The sequence below is a fragment of the Podarcis melisellensis genome (genome assembly GCF_964234715.1).
Source record: "Podarcis melisellensis genome assembly, chromosome: 6".
Taxonomy (NCBI): domain Eukaryota; kingdom Metazoa; phylum Chordata; class Lepidosauria; order Squamata; family Lacertidae; genus Podarcis; species Podarcis melisellensis.
The window spans coordinates 70,663,874-70,689,061 of record NC_138538.1 but is presented as its reverse complement, the minus strand read 5'-3'; the positions used below and the strand labels follow the sequence as shown (position 1 = coordinate 70,689,061).

At 40.6% G+C, this 25,188-nt stretch overlaps 1 protein-coding gene and 2 long non-coding RNA genes across 4 annotated transcripts; 1 reads left to right on the top strand and 2 right to left on the bottom strand.

Annotated features, from left to right (window-relative positions):
• Positions 1 to 627: 627 nt before the first annotated feature.
• On the bottom strand, positions 628 to 4,751 carry LOC309371570. The gene is made up of 2 exons (XR_014169209.1): positions 4,632 to 4,751; positions 628 to 3,089 (listed from the first exon to the last, which is right to left on the bottom strand). It is a non-coding gene; the product is annotated as an uncharacterized lncRNA (long non-coding RNA).
• Positions 3,751 to 23,793, top strand: KYAT3 (kynurenine aminotransferase 3). Its single transcript, XM_081914244.1, is given in 15 exon segments — positions 3,751 to 4,848; positions 4,851 to 4,892; positions 7,711 to 7,811; positions 9,357 to 9,415; positions 10,311 to 10,455; positions 12,480 to 12,629; positions 13,721 to 13,807; positions 14,516 to 14,641; positions 14,740 to 14,860; positions 17,082 to 17,158; positions 18,161 to 18,250; positions 19,647 to 19,833; positions 20,739 to 20,812; positions 21,446 to 21,532; positions 22,545 to 23,793. Coding segments are annotated over 15 exon segments (1,560 nt in total). The 5' UTR covers positions 3,751 to 4,691; the 3' UTR covers positions 22,602 to 23,793.
• LOC309371547 lies at positions 18,258 to 22,684 on the bottom strand. 2 transcript variants are annotated; one of them, XR_014169178.1, is made up of 4 exons: positions 22,551 to 22,684; positions 21,409 to 21,539; positions 20,293 to 20,750; positions 18,258 to 19,188 (listed from the first exon to the last, which is right to left on the bottom strand). It is a non-coding gene; the product is annotated as an uncharacterized lncRNA (long non-coding RNA). The 2 variants fall into 2 exon arrangements; XR_014169179.1 differs by lacking the exon at positions 18,258 to 19,188 and having other exon boundaries at positions 19,841 to 20,750.
• Positions 23,794 to 25,188: the final 1,395 nt, after the last annotated feature.

The window sequence follows — 25,188 nt, the reverse complement described above, 5'->3', positions numbered from 1 at the left end:
AAGCCCTAAATAATTTGAACCAAAGCCCAATGGAAGGACTGTCTGCCTGCTCCCATACTGATCTTCCTGCTTTACTCTTAAGATCAAAAATGGACAGGCGAGTCAGAGGGCGGCTAAGCTCCCATTTCTGCGGCTGACCCAGCTGGATGCTTTCTTCTGCCTCCAGTTCCTGTTTCTCCCACTGCAAGAGAAAACAGGTGGCTAGGCAGAGTTGCACAAAAGACAGGCATACAAACTACAGCCTTTCCTCAGCATGAATTGACTATATCTCAGAAACTTTTCAATTAGCACTGTTGTGAAGCTCTTCCTTGACTGGAGAAGATGCGGGTATGTTTAAGTCTTGCCTGGCAACTATAGCAACTGACAGCCTGCTTTGCTCTTGCATAAAGTGTGCAGTCTGAAAGCAGTACCTCTCTCTCCACCCCCCAAAAATGTGGATTAACGGGCTCACTGATAGCTTACAGTCTGCCGAGATTCCTAACTACAACTGTCTTTAAAACCCAAGCCTTAACTGGACTATACAATATCACAAAACAAAAATCACACCTAGAGCTTTTTGCTCACATCTGCACTTTGCCACTTGCCACAGTGGAAAATTGTGGGGTTATTGTTTTGCATCATTTCCCCCCTGTCCTATCGGGTCCTTCTCTGAGAAACAACCCAGTCTTGGATCCAGCCCTGCTGTGCCCCTAATGCCTTGTTTTGTGACCTTACGATTGGCTACTGATGGTGGAAATCAGTAGTAGCATGTGTTCTGCTCTGCTTTTGGAAGGCATAGTGAGAGCTTCCACTTGGCAAGCACAGAGGAAGCAATAAATAATTCCATAACAGCCAAAGGAGCTTCTCTGCTGGCAGAAGGATACCTTTGCCTCATCCTATCCCCTTTCAGCAGTGTGGCTCAGGGATTATGATTGTTTTGTAAAGCAAGTAGAAATATGCTCTTTGTTCCTTCAAACATAAACATCCAAGCTTTTCTATAACTGTGCTCTTGCACCCGAATTTCCTCTATGGAGTTCCCATTTGCCTTTTATAAGAGTCCCCCTTCTCCCCAAGTTTCATCCCCCCACTGTTCTCCTCCTAAATTCAAGAGCTCCCAGTTGTGCCATATAAATCTTTGTTTCCCCCTTTCATTAAACTGAGTGCATTTAGTTTTTTTTCCAATAAAAAGCTTAAAGAACACTCAGCTGTGATGTGCTTGAACTTGCTTTCTGCTAATACGTTGATGTGGTACAAAAGGGAATTTTTGGCCACACAGAATTGCTAGTACATGTTCCAGGGGCAGCATTGCCCATCCTTGTTTGCCCCTGAGCAAAGCATGTAGCTACCTGCATGATGCCTTTCCACTAAATCCAGGTTGAAAGCAGCTATTTCCTTAAATATGTACTTGCATTCAGTTGTAGATGAGGGTGAATAACCTTAAGGTCAACCCAATAAGTCAGAGCTAATGATAGTGGGGGAATCAAAGGACCAATTGAATGGGGGACAGTTATGTAAGGGCAGGGTTACACTTTCCTGTAAAGATCAGGTTTGCAGCTTGAGAGTACTGCTAGACTCAACATTACTTCTGGATTCCCAGGGGGTATCTGCTGTCTGGAAGGCCTTTTATTAGCTGGGCCTGATATGCTAAGTATCCCTGCTGAGACACAGCAGACATGGCGACTGCCAGTTTTTGTGTTTGTTTTAATAATTTTTATTAAAGATTTATTGTCTGTGGTTGGCTGCAGTGAGGTTTGTTTGCATTTGTTGACTATCATAATGCTCTCTGCTGTATTAGGCAGCCTTTGAAGATGGTTAAAGAACTTCAGCTACAGTTATTGAGATGGCTTATTTTTAATAGGCATGGTTCAACATGATCACGTTTCATCTATTGTGTGATTACTGCACTGACATTTAAAATCACAGTGCCGGTTTATTTTACAGAACATTGCTACTCTTGCTTTGAAAATATAAAAGCCAGCACACTTCATTTGGTAAGCCATATTTATCTCGCATTGGATTTAGTTCCAAGGAAACAGGAATAGAGCTGCAAAATTGTATTTAATACTAGCAATAAAGAGGAAGTAAGTAGTTCCCCTTCTCATGTAAATCTGGATCATCAGCCATGCCTCATAATGCTGGGATAAAAAGAGAAACATGTAATTGTGAAAGGATCCTATCTTTCAGATCAGGAAGAGTACATCTGCTACTGCAGAAAACATTGGTTTCAGTTTTAGCACTCAAGTGTGGATGCTCAGAAATGCGTGATTAGTTGTTGCACTTATCTGCAGAATCTGTTTGTCTTACAAGCATCATAGTGGTGTACGTGTACGCTACCCACTTCCCCAAGTGACAAGGAATTCCAGAAACAGCAGATTTCCATCAAAATTCTGAGAAGGGTTTTTAGTTACAATGAACATAAATCAGCAAGAATAAAATGTTCTTAAAATTGAGATTTGCTCCTAAAGCCCATATATTCACAGAGCTTTATTGCACGCTGCCCTCTACTGGCCCATTTGTTGAGGTGATTTGAAGACCAAATAACTTTCTCAAAGTGTGCAAAATACTTTTATTCGATCAATGTATGAGGCTACCTATGAATGAGCCCAACTGATGGGCTGTCATCAAGCTCAGGATTATAATGATTTATGATGGTTGCACCGGGTTTCTAATGGGTGTATTCTGCATTACAGGTGTTAAGTTAGCAGTCCCAGGCTGACATTTTGCCCACATTTAAGCTTTAATGTAATTGTCGCAGGGTGTACTTTTGCCTCCAATGCGCTTCCACCACTGGTTTGGGAAGTGATGTATACACAAAGTAAGCCACAATCCACATCTATCCTGTTGTTGGTTATGAAATACTTTGTTTTGATCTATTTTCCCCAAAACTAGGTTCAAACTGAGAAAAATAACGACTTAGCTGAGTTTTAAGTTGGTAAGGTTGGCACACAGCCTATGAAGCAAAGTTGACTCGAGCAGCAGCTTCACAAGGAAGTGCCATTTCTCTCTTTCCATCTCTGTAGGACAATTGGGTTGTGGGGAGGAGAGCTCTAGTCCTGAGCATGTGGTAGAGGCATCGTTTTTTGATTTTTCACTTTACAAGGTGAAAAGATCTATGTACGGTATAGAAAACAAATTACAGTGCAAGAAGGAACATAGCTTTTATTTGTAATTTTACAGGGAAGGCTTATGCTCGCAGCTGTCCTCAAGCAAGGTCATTTTCTACCTAAGAATTGCCCCAGAGCCCTATCCACACTTAACACGGTGCACGCCTCCCTTTGTTTATTCAAGATAAACGGAAGCTTTGGAAGAGGCAATAAAATGTTTGGCTCCGTAATGTTCTACATGCACTTCTGTGCATTGCTGTTTCACTCAGAAGGCAGAGTCCAGTTAGCCTTACTCCCAAGAAAGTGTACACAGGATTTTAGCCTTGTTCAAATACTAGTTAGCAGGCCCACTCCTTGGGAAAGTGTAGTGGGTAGGGGCTAAAGGCCAGCTCATTATACAGTAACAAGACTTGGCAAACTTTTCCTACTTCAGTCTGCCAGTACCATATTGCATATTTTTTAGTGTTTCTCCACAGGTAAAACTTCCCACATGAACACGTCAGGAAAAGACTAGTGGTTCCGAATTAGCTAAGTACTGCAGATCCCCCGTTTTTCAAAATCCAATCCATGGACCCCCTACTTTTGAAAATTTTGATAACTCTATGGTATTTAATGGTGTCACAGATTCCCTGAGTGGGCTCCGCAGACCCCCTGGGGTCTGCAGACCACCAATTGGGAACCAATGGACTAGAACAGAGCTTTCCAAGTTGTGTGTCGCAACACATTGTGTCGGTTGCAGTGTGCAGTTGTGTCATGCAAATGCTCCCCATGCTCCTCCAGGGGCTGGAAAGGGGTTAGTTTAACCCCTGGTTGGTAATAAAACCGAATTACTGTGTTGCAAAATGATGCATGTCTAAAAAGTGTGTTACCAACATGAAAAGTTTGGAAAGCTCTGGACCACACTGATCCTTTCTCCCTGGCATGGCAGTTTTGTATGAACAATATTTTTTTTTAAGGAGGAGCACATGCCACACTCTGGCATTGTGAGTGTGGGTGTGTGGGGTACAGCGAGAGCTTCATTTAGCAAAAAAGAAAAAAGAAAGAAGGAAAAATAGACGCTAAACAGCAAAACAGCCAAGTGGTCATGGGCATAGCTTGCCCCTCAAATCAAGTAAATAAATAAAAATACTTAACGAAAAGTAGAAATTGTAGAAAGATTTTGACAGATTTTTTTCCAGCACTTGGGGGGGGGGTCGGGGGGGTCGAAAGTAACTTAAAACAACCGTCGTTGAGACATTTCATTCCAAATCTGCCGGACAGAGGATGATGACAGGTGGGTATCCTTCCCCCTGCCCTAACCTAATGATGCAAATAGCATAGAAGGAGACAGAATCACATCATATAAACAATAAAATGCTGTGAAAAGCAAGATTTCGGACAAATGCAAAATGCTGGAGCCGCAATGCTAAGGCAGAAATGCTTAAGCGGAGACAAAAGATTTTCCTTCATACCCATGGTGGGAGCTTGGCCTGTTTCAAGAAGCAGCTTGATTAATAATATTATTATTATTATTTATTATTATTCCCTAGCCACTCTCTGCTCCTTTACCTAGTGCCTGCTGCATGTACAGAGATTAGCGAAGGTTGCAAACTGCCTGCGGGAGAGAAAATGCAGAACGGCGGCGAGACCCCCCAGCTTTCTCCGAGGCCGCAGCCGAGGCGAGCCGCCGAGAAGCCGCCCCACGGCTCCAGGAAACAACCAAGCGGCTCCTGCTCCCGCCGCGGCCTAGTTAGCCCCTCCTCCCCTGCGTCGTCTTCTCCGCCTTTCTCCTAAAAAAACCCCACACGCCATATATCCGGGATAAGCGAGGTAAGCGAGTTGTCGCTTTCCTTCCCCCCGACCCGCCGCCACGCGCCTGAGGGGAGATAGGAGGAGGCCGCACTCCCACCCGCCGCCGTCCTTTCCCTGAATTTTTCGCCCCGCCGGCTTCGGGTCGGCCGCCGCTAACGTGGCTTCTCGTCCCTTCACACGTTTAGATATGAGGGGAGGAAAGGGGACAAAATGGCCTCGGGGGAGCCTCCTGGACATAAGAGGAGGAGGCGAGAGACCCCATAACCTTGAGGGGGACCAAAAGGCAGGGGAAGCCCGCGTGGTGGGAGCAGTAGTAAGGATAATAATAATTTTAATATTTTTCTCTCTGGAGGTGGAGGAAAGGAGTATTGGCAAAGCTTCGTTTGTGAGGGTTATTCCTTCCTCCCCCCGCCAAAAAACCCCTCAGACTTGGGAGTTTGGATTAAGCAAATAATGTGATTTATTTAATAATAATCTCAGAAGCGGGCATTTAATTTTTAGGCAGGAGTGCTTGCCGAATTGACACGCCAACCCACTTTCCCCCAGAATCATGGGAACTGTATTTTAAGGGTGCTGGGAATTGTAGCTTCGCGAGGGGTACAGTGCTGGATTAAACCCCGTGAAAGCCCCTAGGCAGTCAAAATCTCGGCTCCCACCCCCCGCCCGACAAATTATTTTGCTTTTTTGTAATTTTATTTTAAGATCAAATAGATACTATTTTGATCTGTTGTTGCAGGGCCCCTAAAAGGCCCATAGGCCGGGGTTACACCTGCCAGCCCACTCCCCCTGAATCCTGGGAAATATAGTTTAAGGTTGCTGGGAATTGTAGCGACATCGGTTGTCATGCTTTGGGATTTTCCCAGACATTTTGCCCGGACACTGCTTTTGGATACAGTGGAAATTCCGGACATATGGCAGCCCTATACTCTGCCTATTTGGTAACCCAGTGCTGGAGGGGTAAACTTAAGCTCCCAAGAAAGGGTTTAAGAAATTGAGGGAACGTTGCCTGCCTCCAGGGTCTCTATTTTGTGCTGAGATTCAGTTTGCATATTGGCAAATTCAGGTTACGCAAGGGAAGTGGGTTTGGTGCTCGTGTGTGACAAAAAAAAAAATCTTCCTAAAGAAATCGCACAACTTGTAGTAAGGAAAAGGTGTGGAGAAATGCACTTGAAGGTGTAGAATAACAATGGCTTGATAAGACGTTGTATAGCCTCTCTTGCAAACAAATTGGAATGAATTTTCAGTAAACAGTGGGCATCATATAACTGCTCAGCAAGTCAGGATGAATACTCAGTAGATAGGTCATATGAAAGTGACCTAGATTATTGGATCCTAATGGTACTAAGTGTTTTTTTTTTGGGTTATAGTCTCATAATGTAACATTCTTCAGTTTCTGGGGTGATGAATTTTACACCTGCCTGTATTGCATAATGCATATAGTATCTCAAAGAGGTAGTTTAAAATATATTTTGATGCCAAAGCCTCAGTCAGTATAGCCAGTAGTTGGAGATGAGGGAGCTTTAGACCAGTGGTCTCCCCCCCCTTTTTTACCCATGTAACTCCTGAAAATTGCTGAGGGTCTTGGCAGACAACTTAATTCTTTTTCTGCCTGTTACAGCAATTGTAATGTGCTGTGCTAGATGCTGAATAATTTTCAATTGTATATTTATTTTGTTTCATAAATATTGTATGAAGTACAGTATCAGAATTAAAAGAAGCAAGAAAAATACAATTAACCAATATGCGATGGATGTGCCCTCTCCTGTCTTCAGCCACAAATCCACAGACATGCCACAGAATGAATGGCGCTCACAGATGGTTGTTGGTCCACAGACCACAGTTTGGCAACCCTTGCTGTAGACCCACAACTTTCAGAAGATCATAGTTCTCCTGCTGGCAGAAGGCTGTGGAAGACCTTGTGGGATGCCAGTGGCTTTGTATTACCTGGATCCAAAGTCCCCCAGGTCCCACCAAGAGACTTGATTCTTGGGCTGTTGGCTGTGCCAGCAAAAACACTGACACTTTTCAACTTCCACCCAGTCTGGTGCAAGCAGGATGGCTTCAGATGTGGAACTGCTGCTCTGCCTTGCTGATCCTGGCTAGGGATTAGGCTTGTTCTGAATGAACATGCATACTGACTGGTTTCTGTAATCTTAGAAACATAGTGATTTATACTTAAGAGTACTGACTGACCCAGTTGCAGGGATCAGGTAGTTACTAAGCCTAAAATAGGTGGGAAAGCTTACCTAGATGGATGAGTATATGACATGTGTGATGACTTTCAAGTCCTGTGCTCCTCCTATCTATCCTTAATATAAGCACATGTAAGGCTAGTAGGTGGTGCTGTGGTCTAAATCACTGAGCCTCTTGGGCTTGCCGATCAGAAGGTTGGTGGTTCAAGTCAGCGTGACAGAGTGAGCTCCCGTTGCTCTGTTCCAGCTTCTGCCAACCTAGCAGTTCGAAAGCACACCAGTGCAAGTAGATAAATAAGTAGTCTCTGGCGGGAAGGTAAACAGCATTTCTGTGCACTCTGGCACTCTTTACGGTGTCCTGTTGCACCAGAAGCGGTTTAGCCATGTTGGCTACATGACCCGGAAAGCTGTCTTTGGAAAAACGCCGGCTCCCTCAGCCTGAAAGTGAGATGAGCACCGCACCCCATAGTGAAGTTTGACTGGTCTTAACTGTCTGGCGGTCCTTTACCTTTACCTATATCAACAGACATGCCACATAGGGATTTAAGTTACACTGAAGAATAGTTATACAATTATGGTCTGGTATTTGGCACTATTGTTTGTGTGTAGTTGTTTCATGCACTTATAAACCTATTGTTATGCAGGCATGTTCTTTGCTCAGCAATGCTTCAGCTACCTTGGCACTAGAACATCACTACTGAAGATTAATTACCCTTTGAGATACTTCAGGGTTTCATCGTCTCCTGTATGTATTCCATATCTTCATAGCTTATGTGATTGTATGTGCATATTGTTATATTTATTTATGATTCACTCATGCCCACGATCCTGAATTTGGAGATCTGGTTTTGTTTTGCTCTCCAGCATTGCCAGACACTTGTAAACCAATTCACCTTTTGTAGTGAGCAAGTTTGTGCAAGACAGTATTTTCTTCAGGTTTCTTCTATTCTTATTGCAGAAGGTATCAATTGGAACACTGTTACTATTGACCATAAGTTAAAATAATGACAATTTTAGTAGTAGACCAGTATGGCTATATAGTTGTGTCATTCTCTAAGGTGCTGCAAGACTCTTAGTTGATTTAACTTTGAGAGATATGTTTAAAAAGAACCTTGGTAAAGGAAGCTTTTTTCTTCCTTTTGTTTCCCTTACCACCTGTAACAGCTTAAGCTACAGCCTCCATCTTTTTTATTTATTACATTTCATCAAATCGTATGTAGAGGTCCGGAATGTGGAGTCACTAGGTTGGCTTGGATGTTAAAAAAGATATCCTTGCCTTTCAGACATTCATGAAGCAGTTCAAGATTTGGATTGAAAAATAGTGTTCTGGAGTATACATATACTGTATAGCCAGCACGGTAGAATGAAGGTCACCCAAACAGTGCTTCCTGTTATCTGGACTGTGGTTATGTCACTTGGTGTGTGTTGAACATACATATTCTTTACATATATGTTCCATTTGTTTAACAGCTTTGATGTTACTGTGTGGAATTTCTCACAATGATTTTTTTTTAAAAAACTTTAATACTATGATATTGTCTGTTTAAATATGTTGCTGGTACTTGAGTTTTGTGTTGGACAACCTTAGCTTTTAAAACAGTGGTTAAAAAAAACCTAGTTTTTAATAGATCCACAAAAATTCTAGGAAAACAAAGGAAGGGGGTTATTTTTTCTTTGGGAATATGGAAAAACAGTTTTCCAGCTGTTGTTTATTCAGGATGGACAGAGTGGCACAACCAGTGGGGTGTATTCTGTACCTAGCAGATTCTTTCCTCTTATGATGGAGAGAACATAGAGCCAGGCGCAATAATCTTGTGAAGACAGATCCTATTACTTAGACACAGGTTTTTATTAATCTGTTTTATGCACATAGCCTAGCCTTTGCAATTCTGCTCTGTCCGTTACTTTGACTTCACCACTGTCTTTGAAAAACAACAAGATATATAAATCACATTTCCTCTACCCCTTTGTTCTCAAGTAAGTGCTAAAAGATTGTGCTCTGACATACATCTATGATATACTCTGTCTTTCTTATGCTGGGTTTGAACAGAACTTATATTTAATCTTAACCATTCCATTTAGTATCCTTGCATAGATTGGCATTTTGTCAAACATGTATTGTAAGAGAATATTGGTTAATTGTTACATTGAACTGTGTTTGCAGTGCCTGTCAGTTTCATCAGCTTTAGAATGAACTACAAGGAGAAATGTCATGGATTACCATAGTGTCCAACAATACAATACTTTGTAGTTCTAACAAGAATTATCCGTCTTTGATTCTTGTATGTAGACCATGACCTTCAAGCACAAAAATGCAAAACGAATTGAAGGGCTGGATAGCAATGTGTGGTAAGTAATTATTAATGAAAATGAATGAATGAATAATGAAAATCTCTGTACTCCTTGTAGTTCATTTGTATGCTTTTCACCTACATTGTCAGCTGACCAGGTGCAGGGCCAGGGTGGGGGGCAGGGAGAGAAACCTCTTGGTCAGTGAAGCCACTGGGAGTGGGCTCCAGGCTTTTGTGTGCTCCTCCCCTCTATTCCCCTCTTCCATACAAATAAATCTCTTTGTTCCTTTTATGGTTAAAAGATCTTGGATGAATCACAGTGATAATTACTGGTTGTGCAGCCTGTGAGTCTGCAGAACAACTCTGCTAGGACTAAAATGTTTAAATAATGGGGGCAGGGGCAGGGTCAATTTTAGCTAACAGATTGAGATAAGGTGATTCTGGCTTTGTTTATGAGGCTATTTTGGTTCTAATTTGCTACATTTATAAAGAAGGAAAAAATGAAATAATCCTCCGTCAACTGCGTGGGGGGGGGTCAAATGTGCTCTCAACAGCATTGGGGGGGGGACACAAAACCTATTGTATTGGTCTTCAGTGTTCTAGTTGGTCCTCAACCAAGATGATTTTTGAATTGGCCTTTGGTGCTTCAGAAGTGGTTATGTCACATCACGTGTTTCGGCTTAATAAATGTTACTGGGAGTGGAGGATGAGGCACAGAAGCCATGTAACACCTATGGCACCTAGTTCTAGCCTGAAAGCCTGACTTAAAACTAGACTGATGGCAATGAGGCCTCCAGGATCTCTGATTAACTAATATCTGATTGAATGCTCTCTGGGTAATTTCCCACAGACCCATGTGTTCTATACTGTGTTTTTGATTTACGATGGATCCGAAATATTCTTCCTTGTAAATGTGTATTAAATACCTTTGTAATAATTTCTTCCTTTCTTAGGGTGGAATTTACAAAAGTTGCTGCAGATCCCTCAATCGTTAATCTGGGACAAGGACTTCCAGATATATCTCCTCCTAACTATGTTAAAGAAGCATTAGCCAAAGCATCATCTGTGGATATGCTGAACCAGTACACCCGGGGTTTTGTGAGTACATCTTAACGCTCTCTGAGAGGTTGCTTTAAATCAGTTGCATACCCAAACATTTTCTCATGGTTTCCACATGCGCCTTCTTCAGTTTGGAATCTTGGGCTGAATAGAAACACGGTAACCATAAATCGAATTCATCATGCAAAAGGGCAAAAGGCTGGGCTGGATGAATCCCAAGCCGGAATTAAGATTGCCGGAAGAAATATCAACAACCTCAGATATGCAGATGACACAACCTTGATGGCAGAAAGTGAGGAGGAATTAAAGAACCTTTTAATGAGGGTGAAAGAGGAGAGCGCAAAATATGGTCTGAAGCTCAACATCAAAAAAACGAAGATCATGGCCACTGGTCCCAACACCTCCTGGCAAATAGAAGGGGAAGAAATGGAGGCAGTGAGAGATTTTACTTTCTTGGGCTCCATGATCACTGCAGATGGTGATAGCAGTCATGAAATTAAAAGACGCTTTCTCCTTGGGAGAAAGGCGACGGCAAACCTAGACAGCATCTTAAAAAGCAGAGACATCACCTTACCGACAAAGGTCCGTATAGTTAAAGCCATGGTTTTCCCAGTAGTGATGTATGGAAGTGAAAGCTGGACCATAAAGAAGGCTGATCGCTGAAGAATCGATGCTTTTGAATTATGGTGCTGGAGGAGACTCTTGAGAGTCCCATGGACTGCAAGAAGATCAAACCTATCCATTCTTAAGGAAATCAGCCCTGAGTGCTCACTGAAAGGACAGATCGTGAAGCTGAGGCTCCAATACTTTGGCCACCTCATGAGAAGAGAAGACTCCCTGGAAAAGACCCTGATGCTGGGAAAGATGGAGGGCACAAGGAGAAGGGGACGACAGAGGACGAGATGGTTGGACAGTGTTCTTGAAGCTACAAAATGAGTCTGACCAAACTGCGGGAGGCAGTGGAAGACAGGAGTGCCTGGCGTGCTCTCGTCCATGGGTCACGAAGAGTCGGACACGACTAAACGACTAAACAACAACAAACCGTAAATCTCCAAACAGTGGGCGATGTAAATATGGTCTAAAGAGGACTATACGTAGGGCCAGGATAACTGACTATGTAATTCAATCAAACTTCCCAATGTAACGTTATTATTAATCTATATAGTACATTTCAGCATACAGGGCACTACACTTTGGCTTTCTTGCACATAATGCTTAACTATGGTTTGGCATTATGAAGATGAACCTCAAGGAGTATTTTAAAAGATTCAACTTCTGTTTTTGATTAACTGCAGCTTCTTGTGATGTTCAACCCATACACACTGTGGTTAATCATTCGTTGAAACAAGCCAGCTTCAAATCATGGGTTATGAACTGGGCTTGTTTCAATAGACTGAAGCCATTTGTCTGGACATAATGCTAAACTACAATTAACTTAAAGCTTCCAATCTTCTCCTTGCAGCTGCACGGAGAAGGGAGCGGGGGCGGGGAGAGGGAGGAGAAGGACAGGAGCCTGAGGCTTGCTTTGGTTCATCCTTGTAACTTTAAACCATGGTTTATATGCAAATACAGCCAATTCCTTTCTTGTTCTTCACCGTGGTGCAATATGAGCATTCATCAGAGGGTAGTTACTCCTTTTCAGTGACCCATGAATGGCAGTATAACTGTTTCTAGAAATTTATACATGTTACGAACATTTTTGTTCCACATTATTTTTTCTTCAAAGGGTCATGGTCATAGATCCTTACTGATAGTGCACACAATTCCCAGCTTGTGATCTTGCACAAAGACTCCTATTCACTGGAAGGCTGGCTGTGCAGAAGAGATTCCATGTGAACTGTGCCTTATATTGTTTTTCTTGTTTAGCTCGGTATAGTAGGTTCTCTCCTAGACGTGATGACAGTTTCTAATTGTTTAAATCTTTAGAATGGTATTTCTAATTGGGTAACTCTGTTTTGTGCATCAGCCATGCTAGATTTGGCTAACAGACAATACTGTATTATTTGTCGGTTGTTTGTTATTAACTGGCATATGAGTCTATGCATTTTCTTTTGCATTCATAGGGACATCCTTCGTTGGTGAAAGTCTTGTCCCAAGTGTATGAAAAAGTTTGTGGAAGAAAGATTGATCCATACACTGATATCCTGGTGACAATAGGGGGATATGGATCTCTGTTCAGTGCAGTGCAGGGACTCATTGAAGTAGGAGATGAAGTAAGTTTTGTGATGCATCCCAGAATAAAAATAACTCTCTTCTATGAAAACATATGTGTTTACACACACACACACACACACACACACACACACACACACACACACCCTTAGAACATGGGTAGCATTCCATTAGTAAGTGATCAAGCCTACTCAGAAATCCTTTTCCTTTGCAGCTTGATGGTTTATTGAAGGGTAGAGAGCTGACTTTTGTTAGTTTTGGTTGGATAAGAAATCAACTTTGAAGCAGGGCTGTTTTTTACCTGCCAGATTCCTATGCCTTTAAGAGTATGTTGATGCACCTTAATTTAGCAGATGAAGGATTTCTTGGCATTGGGATAAAGTTATAGAAAAAGCCTCAGCTGCTTAACTATTGTGCATTAGGTTGCTGTTGAAGGCAGGATAAAGGGACTAGTGTTGTTCTTTAAGCAACTGTATGTCTGAGATGAATTGTTCATCAATCTACCACTTAATTATCAACCTGTTGTAAATTAGCTTCCTTGGCTACTCCCCGGTACAGCTGAAAAAAATCCTAGGTGCTTGTCCTTTCAGATGCCCAGAACACTGGTCCTGAATCCTTCAAAACTTGAAATGTTTCCCAACTTCAAACCCTGTTCTTTTTTTCTTGAGTTGTAGAAGTTTGTCAATAATGGGGATCTATAAGCACTTAGGGTAGGGTGGGTTTTAAATCAAATAGCCTGCCTCATTTGGGGTAAAATTGGCAATGAAGTGATAGCTAGCTACCTTTTGATATTTTGTCTTTTCACTTTTGCTTTATGTGTCTCCCACATTCCTTCAGTTCTTCTGCCATTATTGTAAATCTTCACTTATTTCCTATTATCCCCAGCACACAAAAGCAGCCACTGTGAAGTAGCAGTGGCTGTGGCATTTACAGATATACTTAAGAGTTTTAGCTTTTAATCTAAAATACAACCCCGTGTTTGTTGACAAGAAGTACTTTTAATGCAATGTTCTTTCCTAAATATATAGAATTAGCATTGTATCAGATCAAATGCAGGTTCTGTCTTTGAAGAAAGGTATAATATCATTTTGTTATTTCTTACTCACATAGCTTTCCTATATATTTACTTTAGGTGATAATAATAGAACCCTTCTTTGACTGTTATGAGCCAATGGTGAGGATGGCAGGAGCCAAGCCTGTTTTTATACCGTTGAGATATGTGAGTGTGTTTAGAATGTTATTATAATCAGAGTTTATTTAGATAGGGGAATGAAGAGAAGTGTTGCACCTTGCAGTTTTTCATAATGAAAGTTATTTCTTCCGTAAGTTACTCTGCTTTGTGTGCTCAGTGAGAAACAGAATGGATCCAGTAAACAGATTAATAACAACAAGAAAGCCATGTCTCCCAAAAGTCTAGAATTAAATGATAGAAGCCCAAATAGGAGATGGGTTTCAATAACTTAACTTAAGATTGCTCGGTGGCCTGGCTTTAAATGTGAAAGCCACATTAACTTTCAAAAACTGAGGGGTGTGAGCAGGCCAGCTAATTAATTTATTCAGCTTCAAGCATCCTTAAGTGCTTTTGTCTTGTAACAGTATTTAAAGTGGTACTTAAAGACCACAGTGGTAGATGGTAATTCTGGTCCCCCCTGGTTTTTTATAGTACTAGTTTTGGATTCTTAGAAATACATTGCTGCTATATGGAACACTTAATCCTTTAATTGATTTTGATGGCTAGATCTAGTGGGTCACTGGAAAGTCCCAGATGATATGAATGACCTTTTTTTGGTTAGTGATCAGAATTTGAGATTTCTATTTTATTCGTGTATTTTGTATAGTTGAATGATTCTTAGGATAAGATCACTAGTGGAATGTTTAAAGAAAGTTTTTTTCAGCCTAATAAAACATCTTTCCCCCTATAACTCAGAGATCTGCAGTTGGAGAGACTGCATCTAGTGCGGACTGGGTCTTGGATCCTGCTGAACTTGAAAGTAAATTTAATTGCAAGACGAAAGCTATCATATTGAATAACCCTCACAATCCTATAGGAAAGGTGAGGTTCCTGTTTTTAAATCTGCCTGCTAAATGTTACAAAATGTCAGCTCTGATGATATTGATTAATACATTGTTTTCTTTCCCTTTCTATTTTAGGTCTATACAAAAGAAGAGCTCCAGATGATTGCTGATCTCTGTATTAAATACGACACCCTGTGCATCAGCGATGAAGTATATGAATGGCTGGTATACACTGGCAATAAACACATTAAGATAGGTACTGAATTGTATGGTAGTCAATGGGAAACGTATGTGTACATTTCATTCAAGTTGTTCCTTCTTTCATATGTATAAAAATAGTTCCTATTCCTTGTTGAGTTTAAAGTTACAGCTAACCTGAGAGAGCTACTTGCATTATTTCAGTTATCACCCAGTCCTCCTAAAGTATTTTCTGCCCCTTCAGTTTGGTATAATCTATATCCTTGATAAGTATAATGCCCATTACTTCCTCAAAATTTAGAGGATGTTGATCTGCAATGGACCCATCACTGAGCCTTTGAAAATTAAGCAGGATGCATTCAGAAGCCACCAGCATTTTGAGACGTGTTAGTTTGTAGACTGGAAATGGGCAATAAAGTATTGCTTCCGGATTAAAATTAGGTATTTTATAAAAGCTCATTAATAGTATTTTGTAGACTAGCTATAATTCTGAAGTATAGGACTATATTACCTTATTAAAATGAATTACTTTTGTATTTCTCAATTTGCAGCTCCCATGTTTGACATGTAATTTCCTACTGATCTTAATATTTGTACAGTCTTGAATGTTAATTTAAAATCACTTGTCTGTAAATAGTCATATGTATGAGCACTTTGGATGCCTTAATGCATCTCTGTCCTCCAATGGACCTTGGCGGGAATGGGAAAAAAATCTATTATTTCAGTTGCATACTCAACTTATCATATGGGAGAAGGGCATTCCTGATGGACACAGGCATTTTTATCACCCAGCAGATAATATGTACAAAACGCTCTGCTAAACGATTCAAAATATAGCATTTGGCCATCAGTGCCTTTTCATTTGCTCACTTTTAAGCAGATCCCCAAAACAGTTTTCCAATCTATTATTGAAACCTACAAACCATTAAACCTACAGGCAAGCGACAATTATTTTATAAACTAAGCAGAACTCTTTCCCCCCAAGAAACCTTATTTTCTCTAGCTTGTATAACATGCACATAAAGATTGTGCAAAGAGGAGAACACAAATCCTCTCCCTAGAGGCAGAGATGTTCTTGTATTAAGCTTCACGTATTCCATCAGCTGAAATGACACATTGCTCGTGAAAAATGTGAAATGAATATTGCATCAATTTACAGCATCTGGTGGGGGCTCTCTAATACTTATCTAATAGAGGTTGCCAGTGATAGATCATAAAATCAGCATAGTATTTGTGCTGTCATCTAGGCAGTTTCCTCTGGTATAGAACACTTCGTCATTTCTCTTATCTAGCTTGTGCAAAACAGGAGCTTCATGTGACTAATGATTAGGGTTCCACTGGCAGATTTAAAGATTGCATATTGTAAGCAAGGATTCTTCTGGCGTCTCAACAGGCATAGTGCTTATTTGGGTAATATGTATGTATGTAGCCTTACTAATAGTTCTTGGTGCTTGCTCAGATACAAAAATACATTCTATTCTTCTGTAGCTTAATACAATGAAGGTGCTTGTCCTTTGTTCACAAAATATTTACTCTAAAAGTCAGCTGATGGGTTGTGTGACTCCCCAGCCATCTTCTGAAAATGAGTTGGCTAGCTGTTTGCTCCACAAATTGATAATCTCTTGTTTTGTTTAGATTTGCTAAATGTAATTGCAGCCCATGGTGATGGCTGGAATTCACGCATTACAGAATGTGTTCCCTTCTCCTTGTCTGCAGCACATAGCATCACTGAAGCACATAGCATTACTTGTCATTTTCCTCCATTGGTACCCAATGATGTCAAGTGATGGCTGGACAACCTGATGCTGCCACAGCATGCGTTAATGCTGCATCACCTGTAACTTGTACCTCCACCCTAACATGGGTTGCAGGAAAATACTCTTACGGGTTTTTAAAATTTTTTATTTTGGATGTGTGTGTATTTTGTGTGCTACACCGTTATATGGAATTTAGGGACAATTTTACTCTTTCAGTTCAATACCAACAACAAAGAGCTCATCTGAATGACCTGATAAAATGATTGAGACCTCTCTCTGGTGTGGACATGCCCTCATGTGCCACAAAGTGCCTGAATGAGGGTGTGAGTAAAGGAACAATGTGCTTTCAGTACATACCCATTTAGTTTGAACATAATGAAGCCAGCTTCATACTTACCCAAAATAATATATGTTCTTTTGTAGGATACATTAAAACATACCTATTTATTGTTGGAGAGGTAAAACTTGTTAGCTCCGTTCGTATGTAATTAACTCTTGACCCTTTTCTTTCTTTTTTCACAGCTACTTTGCCTGGAATGTGGGAAAGAACAGTAACTGTAGGAAGTGCTGGGAAAACATACAGTGTAACTGGCTGGAAGGTAAGTGAACAGAATAAGACATAATGCAAATGAAGAATCATATATGTTGAAGTACCGCTGGGTTGATGTACCATGGAGAAGGAGATCATTTGCAAGCTTTCACAAGCTATACGAAACACGTGCAGAATCTGTACTAAAGATTAACCCCTGACATTATAGAAATTCTAGATGCCATGCAGACAGAATATTTCACTCAGAACTAAGAAACCCTACTGTTTACATTTTGAACAGGCGGTCAGTATGTACATTGTAAGCAGTAAGCCTTTCCAGTTTGCACATTTTTTGAAGACCTTGTGCTTGCTGTGCCAGTTCCAATGTTAGATGCAGAAGGTGGTGCTTGCTGGGGGCACATTTCGCATGAGAAAATCAGGCCAGGATTTTACAAGGAGACTTCTGCAGGTGCACTAAGCTCTTTTGGGCTTCTTATCCCCACTGCCTGACTGAAAAGGTATCATAAAATGTTGGGTGCTTCCCCAACACAGGAAAATACACATGTGGGGTTTCATCCAGAAACAGAACCATGTAAAGTTCCATGTGTGTATGCAAACATACCTTAGGCATGGCTATGTAGCTCTCTTGGAAGCAGTGTTAGGCAAGTGCATGCTGTAACTTCAATATTGTGCGTCTTTTGGTAATTTTTATTTTGTGAAAACTATAAATACAATATGTATCCACAAACAGGCTCATGCACAGATAAATAAATGCACCCGTGCTTAATTTTTGTAACATTTTTGGAGAACATAATTTTCATTTTTCTTGGCAGGGATTTATTTTAATTGCAGAGCAGCCTTTTAAGTAGGGACACACCTCGCTGCCCCTGGGGAGTAATTATCTAAGCCAGGCAAGAAATCTTTTATAAACTGGAAGAGATGGGTTCCCCCCCACTTTAGGTTTGTCAGTAGTCTACCACTTTAAAATGTGATTATTTCCATGTTTCTCAACTTTTATAAATGTTAAGTAAACGGCCAGATATTTGTTACAATTTATTTCTTTTTGTTGAAGCTTGGCTGGTCTGTTGGTCCCCAACATCTGATAAAACATTTGCAGGTGGTTCAACAAAATACACTCTATACATGCCCAACTCCATTACAGGTAGGTACCAAGCCATGCAAAAGGTATTGTAAAGAGCATGATAGTGTAGGAGGTTTGAGCCACTAAACATAATTAAAAATTGACTAATAAGGAATCTTATTTGTGGGAATTGCAGATGAAATTAATACTTGTTGATCCAATGTAGATTAGCATTTGAATGTCAATAATTTGGACATTCCGTTATTAGCAGGAGAACAACAGACTCAAGTGATGGGAGTTGGGATGAGTGATTACCATTGTATATAATACATACTGCCATGCATCTGATGTGTAGTGAAATTCTCATTACTGCTTCGCAGGATGATACAGACAACTGCCTTATACAGTGGTTACCTGGACCCTGTGGAAAGTTACTGTTTGGCAAATGTTTGTCTCTGTGCATCCTTTGTCTAGATTGTTTTCAGATCAAGGTGTATGTTTCCTAAATGTTTGGGGTTTTCTATACTATGTGGTAAGAAAGGAAGATCTGTAGACTTCATTCTTGTTTGTGTTCGTTTATTGTTGTTGTTATTATTATTAATTTATTAATTAATTACATTTGTATACTGCCCTTCATCCGAAGATCTCAGGGCGGTCCACAGCATAAAAACAAGAATAAAACCACAAAGCACGTAATAATAATAAGTACAAAAAAACCCCCACAATACCCCCCAACACATTTAAAAGGACCTAGACTGTTATTCAGCCCAAGGCTTGGTTGAAGAGTAACGCTTTCGCCTGGCACCTAGAGATGTATAATGAAGGCGACAGATGAATCTCCCCAGGGAGAGCATTCTATAAGCAGGGAGCCACTTAGAAAAGGCCCGTTCTTGTGTTGCCATCCTCTGGACCTCTCGTGGAGGAGGCACATGAAAAAAGGCCTCAGAAAGACCTCAGATGATGATTGCAGTGTCTTGTTAGTTTATACGGGGAGAGACAGTCCTTGTGGTATTGCAGCCCTGAGCCATTTAGGAAAAGGAATGATAAATTCTCTATAATTTATATGTCATTATTAAAGCATTAAACATTAAAAAAATCAGATTCACATTACTGAATTAATCACTGAAAATGAAGGTATTTGACTTTTTAAAATCTCATACTTGAAAGGAAATATATCTATTTTAGTGATAGATGTGTATCCAGCAATTTTAGAAGAATTTCCATCTGCCTTCTCCCCCCCCCCGACTGCTAAACCCAATTGACAATCTTATTTTTACTCTTCACTGACTTTCTATTTTACTAGAATGATCTGTTTTATTATGGAAAAACTGATAATTAGATTCTAGATATCTGAGCATTTCTTTGGATACGGCATTTCTTATTAAAAGTGAATCTTCACAAGGTCTGTTTTGTGCCTGCCGCTTTTTGATAATGTGCTTCCTTTCCTTCCCCTTCCTTTCCTGATTTGAATTTCCAGGAAGCTGTGGCACAAGCCTTTTTGATAGACTTGAAGCGCATGGATGACCCAGCGTGCTACTTCTATTCTTTGCCTAGAGAGCTGGAAGACAAACGAAACCGAATGGCTCGCATGCTCCTGGAAGTTGGGCTGAAACCTGTTGTTCCAGAGGGAGGATACTTTATGATAGTTGACGTGTCTACATTAAGTAAGTGAAGATTTTATTCCATGGCCGGAATGGGGATGACGACCCAGTACTGAAGCTGGGAGAAATATACTATGAGCAAAGGGAGGGCTACAGTGTGTATGTTTTCTCTTCTGAGTAACAAATACTTTCACAAACATGGTAGGTGTCCTACTGCACTTACAGCAGAACTACGCAGCAATTACAGCTTGTTTTTGTGTTGCCCTTTCTCAATCTGTAAGAACCCCACCACCAGCAGTCAGTGATAAGGAACAGGATGGAAAAATACACAGGCTAACGACTTCATGATGTGAATTTTTCATTACAGAGAAAATGGTTGTGTGCCCATTGGCAGCAGACCCTTGTTATCGTAATGTCTAGCTCTCCCCTTAGAATGCAGCTTAAGAGCAAATTCCTGGTACTCTGGGGAGCAGTCCTGGGGAAAATGAAGTGAAATAGCAGATCTTGCACTTTAGATCTTACCCTGGGCTCCAGATCCTTTCCATCTTGTGGTTATAGTTTAGTCGTGTCCGACTCTTCGTGATCCCACGGACCAGAGCACGCCAGGCGCTGCTGTCTTCCACTGCCACCCGCAGTTTGGTCAAACTCATGCTGGTTATGCCTGTTGTCTTTGTCCGTGGAGTTTTCTTGGCAGGGATACTGGAGTGGCTTGCCAGTTCCTGCTCCAGGTGGATCACGTTTGATCAAAACTCTCCACTATGACCTGTCCATCTTGGGTGGCCCTGCACGGCATAGCTCATAGCTTCTATGAGTTATTCAAGCCCCTTTGCCACAGCAAGGCATGAAGGGGCCTTTCCATCTACTGTTCTGTAAAAAATCTCTGCTGAAGTGCCCATACTGGGTAATGCCTTTCTTTTGAAAAACTGCAGCTCTTACTGTGTTTTTTACCTCTTCTTTTTGTTTTAAAGATGTAGATCTGTCTGACATGGAAAAAGATAAACCTTACGATTATAAATTTGTTAAATGGATGATAAAATCTAAGGTAAGGATTGGTTTTATTTCTCCCTCCTACTCTTTGCTCAAATAACTGTGTCTTTAATTCTAACATCTAAGTGAAACAGGTGTAAAACAGGTGGCCCTGATGTAGGGGATTGTGTGCTCATTGGAAGGCTGCATACCCATTGCTAGGCTTGCAGATCTCTTCCCTGCTTCAGCAGAGATATAAACCCTTTACTGACATCTGCTCTGTGGAATTTGCCTCTGCTAGGCTAGTCTGTGGCCTAGACACAATCACTGCTTAAAGATCAGCTGCTTTGCTAGGAAGATGAGGGCAAACTGCTAGCCCAGGGTGCTTCCAGAATGCAACATTGCAGAATTCCTACATGGAAAGCACTTGAAGCAGTGAAGGAACTATTGCGGCAATCTGTTTGTAGCTTAATCCTGCTTCCCAGACTGTGCACATAAAAAATCCCACGTGTGTGTTCATCCATGATAGTACAGTGCTGTATTTTGCACATGCGAATTTTGTTAATGTGTGATGTGACCTTAATTAAGCTCTTGGGCCGCAACCTTTAAACTCTCACAAAGATACAGTTACTAGAGCTTCCAAGAGCTAAGGTTTAAGCTGTGTTAACGTACCTGCTGAGCGTGCAATTGTGCTTTGTGCTTTTTTAAGAAACTGTCAGCTATTCCTCTCACCTCCTTTTGCGGCCCTGAGACCAAAGAACAGTTTGAAAAGTACATACGGTTTTGCTTCATCAAAGTAAGTTCTATAGCATGTGCTTAAATCAAGCTTAAATGTTTTAAGTTTTAGCAGGGCTGTTTGTTTCTATTAGTACCAAAACTTATATCTTCTCCTTTCACTTTTAAGCAGTTTAAATAACTTTTTGATATTGCTCCTAATAATAATTTTTTAGGGTATGATCATATTTTACATCAAGGTGGGCAACCTCTTCTCCATCAAGGAGTAATCTGGAAACAAATCTGGATATCATTAAAATTAATTTCATTTACTCCCGTCATCCTCTTCCCTCCCCATTTTCTTCCTCCTTCCACCCACATGAAATTAGGTCAAGAGACACAAGTTGCCCACTCCTGATCTACATAGTGCTTTTTCTAAATATTCACAGCCCAGGATTCCTAATAGTCCTGAAACCTAGGCCAGTGTGGGTAGCAGTTTGTGAATGAGCTGAGTTTTTAACTAGGAAGCCTCTACTTCATGCTGTGAGCCATGATATGGTGGCTTCCCTTTATTTTTTCAGGGATGTGATGATAATTAAAACAAACTTTTCTTCGGCTCCACAGATTGACAACTAGATTGGGCTGGGTGCCAACTGCTGTATTGTCATAGGAGTGGGGGACTAGGTGTCTCTGAGTGCATCTCAACCTCACCAAACCATAGCTAGAGTTTATTGCTGGGGAAATGGGGCACATTGCAGATGTTAATAATAATAATAATAAATTTTATTTATATCCCACCCTCCCCAGCCAAAGCTGGGCTCAGGGCAGCTAACAACAATAAAACAGTACAACACAACACAACACTCTAAAATCATTCATTATAAAATTAATTCAATTAAATTTAATTAGCCACTGGGTAGACATACCCAGGTATTTGCTCCAAACTCATGTGAGCATGTATGCTACAAAAAGTACCTAATGAAGTTGTTAGAACTGTGCTTCTGTGGATTTGCAATTTTCTAGCAGTAAAATGTCTTACGCACGTGAAGAATATTTCAGTTCTGATTTTTAACTTTTGTGTTCATTGTTGACAGAAAGACAGCACCTTAGATGCAGCAGAAGTGATCCTGAAGAATTGGAAGAAAGATTGACCCAGAACTTAACCTCTTCTGCCATTTCTAAAAATATATGCTCAGTCATACATTTATAACTAGACCTGGAATGTCACATTTCAGGTTACCCTTTCTAAATTGCACTGTGCTGCCATCTGCTGGATATTTAATATTAATAATGTGAGCCAACATACTGGTTTTGACATTGTAAAAATTATAGTCTGTTTTCCAAAATATTCAGTGGAAACCTTTTCCAGCAATCTTCTTTTCTACTTTTCTAAACACACTGAAGTAAAATTTGTGCAGGCTATATCCACCAGAGCCCTGTTCTGTGACCTACTTTATACTTGTACAAATTATTAATGCGTTTATTGCACCGCTTTGGGTTTATTTTTGTCAAACAGCAGCCTTTCTGCAATCCAGACAAAATACTGTATGAGGACATTGAGTGTGGATTTGTGGGCAGGGTCCTTGCTTTACATGGCTTGGCCAGCCAAGGGTATAGCATAGTAGCAGAGGAAAGGCGGCACCAGATGGGCATGGGAGCTAGGCGTTGGAACAGGCAGTCTTTTCATTCAGTTGTATTGCTCATGATTAAGTGTGTGTGCATACACACAGATGCACACAATTCACAAAAACGAATAATGCCTTGCAATTGGAATGAATAAGAAATGAGATCTGTACAGTGTATTTTCGGGAATTCTATTGATTGTAGAGGGGAATGGCTATGGAGATGAGAGGTCAGATTGCTCTAGAGTCTGCGTTTGTCATTTCCCCTTCTTTTGTAAATAAGGCAAGCAATATTTTTTTTGCCAGCTATGCAAATGACCCACGCTACCTCGCATAAACTGGATATAATTCTGTCCCCTCAAATTTTACCATTTTATTTTACAATTAACAATCCTGGGGAATCTGCTAGATATGTTACTTAGAATCACAGAATTGTAGAATTGGAAGGTATCCTAAGGATCCTCTAGTCTAACCCGCTGCAATGCAGGGATCTCAGCTAAAGCATCCGTGACAGATGGCCATCCAACCTCTGCTTAAAAACCTCCAAGGAAGGAGCGCCCACAATCTTTTGAAGGAGTCCATTCCACTGTCAAACAGCTCTTATCACCACAAGGTTATTCCTGATGTTTAGTCGGAATTTCCTTTCTTGTAACTTGAAGCCATTGGCTCAGGTCCTATGATTTGATTTAACAAATAAATAAAAGTAAAAATTTGGCATAAACATTGACTGCTTTCTTTCACTGATGTTGTAAACAAGCAAAATAGTGTATTCCTTAAACTTGCCAGAGAAACAGGTTTACAGAAACAGATTCTACTCCCCTCCCTCTGCTCAATTTAAGAAGAACCAATAAAGAAAATTTGGAAATGATAGCTTCATAGGACTAATCTTAAAACAGGTTTATAGCCTGATTGTGTGCATGTTTGGAAGGATTTCAGTTGACCATCCTTCAAAGTAACCTCATAGGATTGTAGACCTTATGGAGTGAGGTATGCCTGTTTACTTAGAAGTAAGTCTCACTGTACTCTGTACCTGTTTACTCCCAGGTAAGTACATCCTGCATGTTTCTTTTAAATCTATACTTACCTGAGACTTATCTCATAAGTGTGCATAAGATTCTAGCCTCAGGGTAGTATTGTGGAGAAGATGAACATATGTCACATACCTGTGGACACAAAGTTAAATCCTACACAAACCACTGGACAGTAAATCCCATTGCAATTGCATTTGCATTGAGTGAGCCTTGCATATAATTCCAGCTAAGCACAGAACTGCCAGCCATCCCTATATCTAAAACTTTGGATTATCAAAACAAACTGAAATGGATAGAAATGGTTTTGTAAGCTTGATGTAATATGCCATGTAATATTTACTTTTTCTAGCTTTACTGGTTTTTTAAAAAGTTGCTTTATTTTATTCTGCAGTGCTGCTCAGAAATTGTTACAGGACAGTTAATCAATATTGTATGCAATACAGTATAAAATAAAATTAGATATCATTTAACAATAGTGCTCTCCTAGCCCTGTCACCCACTGTAACCTCACAGAAAAATGTGATATTTGATTTCAGGAAATGATTTTTTTGTTTCATTTCGTTTTTTACAAATTGACAATTTGTAACTTCAGAGGATGAGTGGAAAAGGTCAACAAGAGCTTGTTTTTGACAACTTCTGTTGGCAGGGGATTTGACAAGAGTCGGAACAGGCGCGTTTTGTCATTCATCTGATTTTGCTAATGCAGCTTACGAAACACCCAGAAATAACAGTTACGGGACTAAGAAGGCAACATCATGGTCAGATTATAGTTCAATATGTGCTAGGGCTTGTTTCGGGTTGTTTGCTTTTATTACGTATTTTGTGTTTTTATATTGGATTTTATGTTGCAACCAAGTGTTGCATGAGCTCAGGTCTAACCAGATCGCTGAGAGATGGTGATGTCGCCAGGTGAAATAATGCCTTGCACCACTTCAGACTGGGGAAATTGGTCACACTTCTGAGTTAGCCCTATGCCACCACCTCTGTTAAGAAAGGAGCCGCCCCATGCTCTCCGAATTTCACCTGCCTTTGTTTCCAACCCAGCTGCTGGTTATAAAGTAAAAAATTCTTCCTTAGTAGTACTT